The following is a 12465-nucleotide window of genomic DNA, read 5'->3' as shown; positions in this document are numbered from 1 at the left end:
AAATGATCTAGAAAAATGGATGGACGGATTGGATGTACAACAGATACATCAAGATGCCCCCACGGTCACGACCTGACTGAATCTGCACCCCGATCCCGTCACCAACTCTTACCGGCCGATCCAACGGCCCAGATTATTTTTTTAAAGACGTATTTTGATCAAATTCTTTTTCATCATTAATTCCAGCAGATGCAACGATCGAAACCAAACACTCTCTCAATAAATAGGACTTCATTGGCCTCCCCGTATCCTGAAACAAGCTCCCTTCCCTCTCCTCTCTGTCTTCTATACAATGGCGGAATCGATTGAGTTACCGAATCGACTCGCGATTCTTCCCTTCAAGAACAAGGTCTTGTTGCCCGGTGCTATCATCCGAATCCGATGCACTTCTCCCAGCAGGTATTTCCTTACTTCCGCCTCAGAATTTCATTTCTCTGCGATCTTTTCAGCTCTCTCCGTCTCAGAAACCCTAAAATTCTCGATCTTTTCGAAAATTCTCGACTGTCTTCGATCATTTTCTGTTTTTCCTCAGAGAATTAGGATTCGGATCTTCGTGCTGTATTTCCTTCTCTTGTAGTTAGTGAAGTTGGGTTTGGATTTCGTGTGTAGTGTGAAATTGGTGGAGCAAGAGCTGTGGCAGAGAGAAGAGAATGGTTTGATCGGCGTCCTTCCCGTTCGGGATTCCAATTCTACATTGGAAGGTCCGTAGAATTTGTTTTCTTCTATTTATTTAGCTGGTGTTTGGCGTCCAATTGGGTTAGATTGCGATAATTGAGTTGCGGGGAGAATGCAGTTCGCAATTTGGGACCGGTTGGTTCGTTGTAGGTGGTGGGAGTAGCCCAGCTTTGGATACATCACTTTGTTGCGACTTAATTATTGCAATATGAATCAGTTGTGCATCCAAACATCCGCCTGATTTGTATTTCGCTGGCTGTGTTTTGAATTTATGATAGAAGGGAAGAAGCTCTCTGTTTTTGAAGGCGTGGCGAGTGATGCCGGGGAGGAAAGTCCGAAAGTTCCGTTTGCTGCGTCAGATTCTCACAAGCAGAAGGATCAGCAGGAGCCGATTCATTGGCATATGAGGTCCGTTTTGCTTTGTTATGAATCTCTCTCTCTCTCTCTCTCTCTCTCTCTCTCTCTCTCTCTCTCTCTCTGATATGTTAGGAGGAAATGTACAATGCTGGTATGCTTGTATTTTTCTTCTGGGCCAGCAATGTGTAAGATGGGGCCAACTTTTGCTGCTCCAGCATCTGGTGGGCCCCAGTTTGGATGGTGCTGCTGCAAAAAACACTGCCACAGGAGAATCTTCACTGTCTGATTGTTGGACGGGAAATGGATGGTTAGAAAGTAAAGTATAGCTAATGGCACTTACACAACAAAAAGAATTCCACTGATCAGATGGCTTGGGTTGTTCGTGGAGGCTGGCTTTTGTTCCATAGACCATTGATGACGTGACCTGCCCAATGAACGATTAGGATAACTGAAAGTTGGGCCCCACCTGAACGTAGTGCTGGCCTGAACACTGTTAGCTCGTGATGAGCATTTTGTAATACCACTTCCTTTAATGCTGACTAAAGAAAAAAAAAATAGAATGTGTAATGGGATGAGGAAGACAGTGAACCAGTGGTTGCCAGTCCCTGAATTGATAAAAGGAGGCGCTTGGATTAGTTATCAAATCAACGGCATTCGATTCTTGATTTCAGGGGAGTTGCTGCTAGAGCTTTACATCTCTCCAGAGGCGTGGAGAAACCGAGTGGGAGGGTCACATACACAGTTGTTCTTGAAGGTATATGCAGATTCAATGTTCAGGAACTTAGTGCAAGAGGAACATATCACACTGCACGTATATCACGTCTTGACATGACAAAGAATGGTAAGCTGTTCTCTGTCCTCTCCCTCTTACAAAATTCAGCAATCCATTTGATAGGCGTATCTAAGTATATTTATGCTTGAAAATCTGTTATTCCCTTAACAATAATTGGTGCTCATACAACAAACAAGGTTTATGAAAATGATCTTGAACCTTTTACTCTGGAGAGAGATCAACTAAATGTATCAAATATATGCAAAGTCCACCTATAGGAGTAGGTAGCAGCAAGAACCATTCTTCATCCCTTCTAGCAAAGTATTGAGAGCATTGTTGTAGCATAACTGGCACATACTTCACCATGTTTTTTCTATTCCTTTTGTGTGTACTGTTCAATTTGGTCCAAATTGCTTCTTGTCTATGCAGGATATGGGTATGACTTCATAAAATAAACAAATAGGTTTGTATTACTCTCCTCATACATATGAGGCCTGATTGCCATGAAACTAGCCATACTCCCCTCCCTCACCCTGAGAAAAAGTATTATTTGTAAAAATAAAAAATTAAAAAAATTGGGGTTTCACGCTGCAAAAGATCGTGAAATGATGTGTTACCCATATCACTGGCAAGTACCTTGAAGTCTGTTACCAATCTACTACCCAATGGATCCAAGGGATTAAGTTGAAAATTACATGCTCAGTGTAAAATATAGTGAACTATTTGAGACATGTTTCTCATCATGGAGGAATATATTTTCCCTCATCTGTTCTAAATTCTTGATTATACTTTAGTGACTTGATGAATATTAAGATCTAGCATTCCTTCATCTGTTGAAATGCTGAGCTACTTCTCATGTTTGGTTTAATTAGAGATGGAGCAAGCAGAACAAGACCCAGATCTTATAGCACTCTCACGCAAATTTAAAGTTACTGCCATGGAGCTGATCTCCGTTCTTGAGCAGGTTAGGATTAAGAGTAGAGCAACTCTGTTTTTGTTGGACTCATCATATTCATATGACTTTCTGCTGACCATGCGTGTGCTTAATGAGATTCCTTTATGCATGAATATACAATCACATTTTCCTCATATTTGTATCAGTGAATAAATCTTGATTTCTGATTACAGAAACAGAAAACTGTCAGTAAGACGAAAGTTCTTCTTGAGACAGTCCCCGTACACAGGCTGGCTGATATATTTGTTGCGAGCTTTGAGATAAGCTTTGAGGAGCAGCTATGCATGCTGGATTCAGTTGATTTGAAACTAAGGCTTTCAAAAGCTACTGAGTTAGTTGACAGACATTTACAGGTACAAATTGGATAAAGCTCTACAAGTTTATAGTAATTATTCTTTTTTCATATTTTTAATGTGATAATAATGCAGGGGCATTTTCACACCGGGCTCGAGTGGGGTCGCCTGTGGGATGCAGGGGCACACTCGGGGTGGGCAGGGCCCACGGGGGAGGTCTTGTGTTCGAGACTTCTCACCAGGGGTGATTAATGCGCATTTCACACCGGGCTCAAGTGGGGTAGCCTGTGGGATGCGGGAATACACTTGGGGTGGGCGGCCCGTGTGAGGCGTTACCCATGTGATTTAGGGCCCATGAGGGGATGTGGGGCCTGGGATATGAGATAAAGGGATTAATTCGCCATACTCTAACAGTTCGAGCTTTTAGAGCAAGTGGTTAATTGTCTTGCATCAGATAAATGTGACTCTTCTGGCTTCTATTTTTTACAATGACGGATAGGTTTTCCATGCATATAATGCTAGTTTTTCTGCAACAGTCAATTCGAGTAGCAGAGAAGATAACTCAAAAGGTGGAGGGACAGTTGTCAAAATCTCAGAAAGAATTTCTCCTGCGCCAGCAGGTTTGTTTTCTCACAGCAGTTTGTTATGTATCACATTTTTTGGAGCACGTGGATCTAATAAATATTCTTAAATTTGCCCTTTTTATATTTATTATAATAAACATTTTGCTGAAGAAGTTTGGTAGAAGCTCATTTCTACTTGCAAATACCATATTTCTCACTTCCGGTTTCTCATATTATTATCTTCTAGTTCTAGCTAAATACTGTAACAATTATTGTAAAATGGTACACCTCATTTCTCAATCTGGTAACTATGATATGTACTGCCTTCTGTCTGGTTTAAACCTTGCACAAGAAGGAGCCTGCATGTTCTTAATAAAATTTTAGTTACCTTTAAAAAAAAAAACGAAGCCTTGTGTGGAAATTTACAGAAATACCTTTCAGATGAGAGCAATAAAAGAGGAGCTTGGTGACAACGATGATGACGAGGATGATGTTGCTGCTTTGGAAAGGAAGATGCAAAGCGCAGGAATGCCACCAAATATTTGGAAGCATGCACTGAGAGAATTACGGTATGCAACGGTCAGCAATAAAAGGCTTACATGTTAATGTTCACACAAGATGCAAAACCTAGGCTAGGCCTAACCCTTATATTAATCAGGCTTCAAAAATGGGTCCATACCTGATCTGCGGGCCTCCATTACAAGCCCAAGCTTGACCATATCATGCTCGGATGTCAAGGCCCAAGTGTCCACCCTGGCCCATAGTCACCCCCATTAAGAAGCTAGAAGAAATGTATAATGGGATGGTGCAGAGGTTTTCTATATTTTCTAATCTGAAAAGTGTTAATCCTCAGGCAACTAAGAAAAATGCAACCTCAGCAACCTGGATATAGTAGTTCACGTGTATACCTGGAGCATCTTGCTGATCTACCATGGCAAAAGGCCAGTGAGGAGCGCGAACTGGATCTGAGAGCTGCTAGGGAGCGTCTTGACAGTGACCACTATGGTTTAGTCAAAGTTAAGCAGCGGATAATTGAATATCTAGCTGTTCGTAAGGTTGGTTGCATACCCTATTTTAATGTGTCAATCTGTTTTATGTTTGCTACGCCAACAAATCCGATCAGTGATGTATTTCTCCTCATTTCAATCTTCTGATGTGCAGCTTAAACCAGATGCAAGGGGCCCAGTGTTGTGCTTTGTTGGCCCACCAGGTGTTGGAAAGACATCTTTGGCATCATCCATTGCTGCTGCCTTGGACAGAAAATTTATACGTATTTCTCTTGGGGGAGTCAAGGATGAGGCTGATATTCGAGGGCATCGAAGGACTTATGTTGGCAGCATGCCAGGGCGTCTTATTGAAGGATTAAAGGTTAGATTTGGAATTTTCACATACATTACTTTTTCCTTTTGTTGTTTGTTTTGACTTAATAAAATTCCCAGTTATGTTTCAAATAAGGATAATAATGATGATGATGATACAGCAATTCTTCATTATTTATTTCTTGTTGTCTGTCTTCCTTTCGATATATTTGATATTTTTGTTTTCCCTCTAGATATTTATACATTCATTTAGCCAGTGCCCTGCCCTTGGCTGAAACAATGCTGGTATGGCCATTTATCAATATTATTTTACTGTACAGAACACTATTCTTGTCTAGCCAGTATGATATGATTGTTTCTGCAGTACCTCAGAAAATTCAACTCCAACTTCCCAACTGATTTATTTTTCTAGTTGGTGATTCTTGTAATGGCTTGACATCCTGCTATGGTTGTGATTGGTCTTAATAAGTAATTACTCTGTACCTTTCCCTTCATGCCTTTCTAGGTTCAACATTTATGTCCTCTAGTTTTATGAAAATTTCATTATCAACCATTTCCCATGTAAAACAATCAACCGTATCATTTTTTCTGTTGTTGCATTGTTATTGTTGCTGCTGTTGCTGCTGTTACATCTTGTGTTCCATGGCCTATGAAAATTTTCTCTCTGTTTGCCATTATTCTGCATTTTCGTCTTCTTCCTCTGTAACTTTGTACCACTGGTTTTCTATGAAAAAATATGAGCTGTAACCCTTTCTTCTTTCCTATTGTAGAGAGTAGGTGTTTGCAACCCAGTCATGCTTCTAGATGAGGTTGACAAAACTGGTTCCGACACTCGTGGAGATCCAGCTTCAGCTCTACTGGAGGTTCTTGACCCAGAGCAGAACAAATCGTTCAATGATCAGTATCCTCTTTTTCTTTTTTTGTCAATGCATTCCAAAGAAACTATTTCGAGAATTTCTTAATGCGTGCATGCACTCACACTCGATATTGATCTGCTTTTCCCTGAACGCTCAGTACTCCTCATTCTTAATGATTATTAGCATGGTGGTTGATAAGCCTCGAATTTTTCTTACCGGAGACCATTTAGCTACTTTTTCATAAAGCTCTTAATCAATTTCTTCTTTCTACCTTTTCGTAAAGCTCTTTATCAATTTCTTCTCTTTCTTTGGAATAAATTGGACAGCCACTCCCACTATCATGATCATAGCAAAAAATCTGGGATGTTGAATTTTGGGGCATCCTTGTGAACATAATCAAACTCTTGTTGAGCATGTGTATGGCAAGCACCGAAGCAGTCGATCACCTTTTCTTCCACTGCTTCAAGCGTTAGGAATGTCAATATTCATTGGACTATGCCATCTTCAGTCGGGGACCTCTTTATGGCGTGGCATAGTGTGGATCTTCCGAAGCAAGTGAAGTCCCTTCGGAGGGCTATGTTTGCCGGCTGCCCTTTGAGCGATTTGGGGAGAGAGGGATGGTAGGTTCTCTCGGGAATGAGAGCAATAGGGTGGAGCAGGTCTCTAGTAGGGCAAAGTTTCATGTAGTAGAGTGGGCCTCTTGTATAGATGCTTGAAAAGGTTGTAATTTTTTCTCTTTTGGGTTGAGCTTTTGCGCTGTCTTGGCGCATCTCTTCTTCATCTTCTTCTTTTATTTCTTGAATAAAATTTCAGTTTAAAAAAAAAAACAAAAAACAAAAAACAAAAAACAAAAAACAAAAAAACAAAAAAACAAAAAACAAAAAATGAAAAAACGAAAAAACAAAAAAACAAAAACAAGAAAAAAAAAAAAAACAAAATTCTTTAGCCATAATGTTAGGTTCAACAATGTACCATGTATCATTCAATTCTTATCGGACTCCATTCACTCATAATTTTCTGTCCCCCAATAGGCTTAATATCTGAAAAAAGTTGCCTACTTTCAAAATGAACTTTGGATACATGTTGATTTTTTTTTTTTTCTTCAGTGCTGGTTGAGTCATTCTCTTGTTCTTTCTTTCAGAGACTCAACAAATTTTATTGGAGAAAATCTGAATTTTTGTTTTGTTTGGTTGCTGCTGGATTCCTTGATTCAAACTTACCAGTTATTTGAATGTCCCATTTGACCTTTCAAAGGTTATTTTTGTTGCCACTGCAAATAGAATGCAGCCTATTCCTCCACCCCTTAGAGACCGAATGGAAGTCATTGAGCTTCCTGGTTATACACCTGAAGAGAAGCTAAGAATAGCAATGCGGCATTTAATACCACGGGTTTTGGATCAACATGGATTGAGCTCTGAATTCCTTCAAATTCCTGAGGTTGGTGGACTTGCACTCTTTTTATGACATAACAACTCTTTTTTTTTTTTCCCTCTGTTTGAGGTTCTCTCTGTACATGCTAGCATGGGCTACTTGGTTATGGGGTCAAAGGGCATTAGGAGTAGAATGTTAAGTTTGCGACTCTTTCAGGGATTGCCTGCCAATTTTCTTTCATGGAACAGTTTTTCATTGGTCTGCAGATGACCATGTTACTAGATTAGGAAAAAAAAAATGATGCTAATATAATCTCGCTGATCTATGTATGTTTGCTGTGATTGTGGTAGGATATGGTGAAGCTTGTGATTCAGAGATATACTAGAGAAGCTGGTGTGCGAAATCTAGAGAGAAACTTAGCTGCCCTGGCTCGTGCAGCTGCTGTCAAAGCTGCTGAGCAAGAATGTGCAGTTCCAGTCAGCAAAGATGTATACCCGATGGCAGAATCACTTCTCGATACAAGACTTGCAGATGGTGCTGAAGTTGAAATGGAAGTAATTCCAATGGGTGTTAACGGACATGAAATATCAAATGCTCTTAGGAGTACCCCAGCATTGGTTGTAGATGAGGCTATGCTGGAAAAGATACTGGGGGTAATATATCTTTTTTCTTATTAGTCAAGAACCTCTTTTATGAAATTTTGTCTTTATGCTAATGTGTCAAGTTTATGTTTTTTTCATTCATATGGTGAACAAATCTGATGTTATATATTCTGTATTGACACTGGTATGCAGCCTCCTAGGTTTGATGATGGAGAAACTGCAGAACGTGTGGCAACTCCTGGAGTATCAGTTGGGCTTGTCTGGACCTCCTTTGGTGGAGACGTCCAGTTCGTTGAGGCCACATCAATGGTGGGAAAGGGTGATTTGCATCTCACTGGCCAACTTGGTGATGTTATCAAAGAATCTGCTCAAATAGCTCTAACATGGGTAATTTTTGTTCATTTCTTCTTATCCGACATGGATTGTTCGGTTCTTATGAGTCACAGATGCCAGCATGGTTTTAAATGGCAACCCCATTCCTCATGCATGCATCCCCTGTTTCCATGATAAGCAACCTTTAGCTTGTGGTCTCAATTTCATGTTCAGTTTTGACCTCGTCCTATTGGCTATTTCAGAAATCCTCATTGCTGATGTATCTTATTTGTTTTAGGACAGACTTCATTAGAAATGAAATTCCTCAACTGACATTCATTCATGACCCAAAAAAGAAAAAAGAAAAAGACTAGTCTAGAGAGTTCAAAATTCAAGTAAGAATTGAATCAGGCATGTAATGAATCATTTTTTGGAGATTCTTTAGGTATGGAAAATATCAAAGATTCTTTAGCTATGGAAATTTTCAAAGATTCTTTATCTAAGGCCTGTAGTTGTGTCATGCAGGCTTCTTTTTCAAATGATTGTTATATACATTTGGGATTTATCTTTCAATAAAAATATACATTTGGGATTTTATGTAATTTATTTATTTAAATGTTCATTAATTTGGTAGGTAAGGGCAAGAGCAGCAGATCTTAAGTTTTCAGCTGCTGGGGAAATCAATTTGCTTGAGAATCAGGATATTCATATACATTTTCCAGCAGGAGCTGTACCTAAGGATGGACCCTCAGCAGGAGTCACTTTGGTAACATCTTTAGTTTCTCTGTTTAGTCAAAGAAGAGTTCGAGCAGATACAGCAATGACTGGAGAAATGACTCTAAGGGGTCTCGTGTTACCTGTTGGAGGTGTCAAGGATAAGGTGCATGTTTTAATTTTTATGTTTTCTTGGGTGATTATTACCAAATCCATTAGTTGTTGTAGATTGAATGGTTTGATTTGTCTTGTTTTCACCCCATTCCTTTATGTTTAATGAGGAATGATATTATGAAGCCCGCCTCATAGACATTCTATGCAGTCCTGTCATCACCATACACATTGAATGTGTGTTGTGACCTGCACTGTTGATCTGGTGGTCCACTGTGAAGGTAATCATCTACAGCGAAAAATTGCTGTGACTGGAAATCTCTGACCCTCCAGTTGTTAGGAATTTTTCCTGTTCAATGTGGACAAATACTCGGTTCTGAGCTAACTATCCCATTCTCAGACCATTGATCTGCTGACTAATACAATCCAATCCCCTTATCCCTTTTATATGTGGCCCATCCATGTGAGATACCACCAAGTCAACAGTCATGATTACCATGGAACTCCCCGACGCTGGTGCAGTGTGGGAGCATTCCTAATGTAGGGGCATTTTCACACCGGGCTCGAGAGGGGTAGATTGTGGGATACAGGGACACACTCGGGGTGAGCGGCCCGTGTGAGGCGAGTGGCTCGTGTGAGGTGGTACCCATGTGATGTGAGGCCCACGAGGGGGGTTTGGCCGAAGTCTTAACCCATGGGATGTGGGGCCCGGGATATGAAATAAAGAGATTAATTCGTCACGCTCTATAAGTTCAAGCTTTTAGAGCAAGTGGTTAATTGTCCTACATCAATTCCTCATGTCGCTCAAACCATATCTTCAAGCTGATAATCAGGTCCACCAATTTTATAAACTTGCATCAATGAACACCATTAACTTTCTGGAGGATAAGGATTTTATTTTTTTATTTTTTTATTTTTTTATTGGAGGATACGGAATTACTTAAATGCTATTTATTTGAATCTGCAGATACTGGCTGCCCACCGTTATGGTATTAAAAGAGTTATACTGCCAGAGAGGAACTTAAAAGACTTGGTGGAAGTACCACCGGCTGTTCTTAACGGCATGGAGGTACATTTTCTTTTCCTCTGAATGGTTGTTGCTTTCTCAAAGCTATACAGAGTCAATTGCTTGCCTGCGGATATATAAAACACAAATGCACATGTCGACTCCAGGAGTTAGTTACAATGTAAACCTGTCTGAGAAGCTAGGACCAGTCTTCTAATTTTCAAAAATGATAAGGGCACATGTGGCCACTTCTGATGTAAATATGAAGTATATCTAACTCCTCCCCTCAAGCTGAGATATGAACTGGGTGCATCTGCAATGATAAGAGCATATGTGGCCACTTCTGATGTAAATATGAACTATATCTAACTCCTCCCCTCAAGCTGAGTCTGTGGCTCATCAGCAATGATATTTTGTCCATGATCAGATTGTGTGATTGAAGCTTGTAGGCCAGCTTTAGAGTTTCTCACTGTACAACCTGCTTACAACAGGTATTGCCCGCAAAGAGAATTGAAGATGTGTTGGAACAAGCTTTTGAAGGTGGATGCCCTTGGAGGCAGCATGCGAGGTTATAGTGAAATCCATGTTTTTATGTCTAACAGATCTAACGAGGTGGGACCACACCACGAGCTTCACCGGCATTTAGAGGTTTCCAGTCCCATAAATACAGAAATTTGACTTTGGCCAAAATGCCCATTTCTTCCATTAGTCATTGAAGTTGTATTACGACGGGTAGATATGCGGGAAACAATCAAACTGAAGCTCTCATCCGGGCAGAGAGCATCAGTCATGCCCATGCATTTGTATCTCTCCCAACACCATTGTTTTATCTGATTTTTCTACGCGCACCAAATTGTATTATATGAACAGAGCTAATGGTTCTCCATTGCATCTTCTTTTTATTCACATCAGATTAGCAAAGTATATAATGTATAAATATTTTGAATGAAATGATATTTAGTTATTTTCACTGCTCGACCAGTGCTCACTATGGATTTGTATTTTATCAATTGTCTTATAGGCTGGATTCATGTTGCTGACCCCAATTAATTGGAATAAAGCTTATATGATGACGATGATGAATTTATTATAGGCTGGTTGTACGCTATGGCAATTTTATTTTGTTTTGTGGAATGGTCAACCTGTGAGTGTACCATGCATTCGAGCTGCATGGGGTCCAACCCAGGTTTGCTACACCAAAAGGAAACCAATATGGAGGACATTGGGGAGAGGGACACCCATCTCTAGGGCTGTCAATGACACGGGCCTGGGTTAGGTCTCAGCCCGGATTTTGAACTGTTTCAGGCATGCCCTATTCAAAATGCTGATTTTTCAGGCCCGAGCCCCGGCCCATTGACACCCCTACCCATGTCCCATAGAGACCTCTAGATGGAATGTGGGGTCCACCATGTTTTGTATTTTTCATTCAACCCATTCATCAAGTGCACCCTACTAGGATGAAAGGACACCATAACTCAAGCCAATCCAAGGTTTAGGTGGGCCACAAGTGAATATATGGGTCTTGTGCTTTGACTGTACATTGCTAACCGTGGTATACCGCCTGAGTTTTTTATAGGGATGATTCTTGGAATGTGTGGTGCCCATGCGGCGCACCAGATGTACAGTTGGGATTCTAAATACACATTATGAATGGGCCCCACTACTCGAAAGTATGGTGATTACCCTACATTCCTTTAAGTCCGTTGCGTTGCATTTGCCAGTAAAATCTTTCAGTCTTTCCACCTGCCACAGAATGCCATTGCACTTGAAAGTATCTCTGTCCATCTTTTCATTTGTTAGGGATGTGAATAGGGTCTGCCGTGCGCAGCCCGACCAGACAGTTAAGATTCCGGGTCCAAGATCGGCCAAGTAGCTCAGTTCTAAGCATTTACAGTTAGAACTCGAGTATTACAAAGGGCTGGCTTTTTAGTAAGATGGACAGATGGGAAGGGGTTGTCCATTGGGTTTCAAAAAGGGGTCAAGGTGATGTGGGCTGGCACTGTAATAGGCATGTGGGCGGGCCCCAGGCTTTATTTTGGAGCTCTACTGATAAATACGTATCCAGGCATCAGTTGGCAGTATTCTATATTAAGACTTGTCCCTGAGCCCAGGAGCAGACCCTTTGATTTGGCTTAAAACTGGCTGGTACGGGCTGCGGGTGGCTGAGCTATGATTCAAGTAACATTGGTTTGTTGGGCCACACCATTGGGCCATGCCTCAAATTCTCCTCAACAGGAACCCTTCCAAATTCTGGGTTTTTGCAAGTGGATGGTAAGAAAGAAAATTGCAGGAATTGTTCAAATTCAACTGACAAAAGACCCAAGATTGGGAACTGACTCGATGTCAATTGAGGAAGACTCAACGATGCTGACTCAGTCAAGTCAGCATGACTGGGAGCATATTTTGAACACCTGACCACCAATGAAAGCAATCCGTTGCCAAGATCAGAAGTGATATGTTGCTGGTTAGAATTGCTGTTTTTATATTATTTGTACTAAATATACCTATTTGAAATAATTATGGTCCTTGATATTTTTAATTTCGATTAACTATCGAGT

General features: G+C 40.6%; 1 protein-coding gene across 5 annotated transcripts; it reads left to right on the top strand.

Moving 5' to 3' along the window:
- The first annotated feature begins 215 nt into the window (after positions 1-215).
- On the top strand, positions 216-10877 carry LOC131233909 (lon protease homolog 2, peroxisomal-like). 5 transcript variants are annotated; one of them, XM_058230757.1, is made up of 17 exons: positions 216-399; positions 610-701; positions 957-1083; positions 1704-1873; positions 2677-2768; positions 2933-3112; positions 3589-3672; positions 4057-4184; positions 4469-4670; positions 4777-4983; positions 5705-5835; positions 7015-7228; positions 7513-7815; positions 7957-8151; positions 8711-8956; positions 9869-9970; positions 10399-10877. In XM_058230757.1, exons 1-17 carry the CDS (start codon positions 293-295, stop codon positions 10480-10482), a joined length of 2664 nt encoding a protein of 887 aa, XP_058086740.1. In that variant the 5' UTR covers positions 216-292; the 3' UTR covers positions 10483-10877. The 5 variants fall into 5 exon arrangements, with proteins under 5 accessions (XP_058086740.1, XP_058086739.1, XP_058086741.1 ...); XM_058230756.1 differs by having other exon boundaries at positions 954-1083; XM_058230758.1 differs by having other exon boundaries at positions 217-399; positions 981-1083.
- The last annotated feature ends 1588 nt before the right edge of the window (positions 10878-12465 follow it).

Source organism: Magnolia sinica, chromosome 18 (assembly GCF_029962835.1).
Source record: "Magnolia sinica isolate HGM2019 chromosome 18, MsV1, whole genome shotgun sequence".
NCBI lineage: Eukaryota > Viridiplantae > Streptophyta > Magnoliopsida > Magnoliales > Magnoliaceae > Magnolia > Magnolia sinica.
Note: the sequence above shows the minus strand (reverse complement) of the source record. Positions and strands in the feature narration are given on the sequence as shown.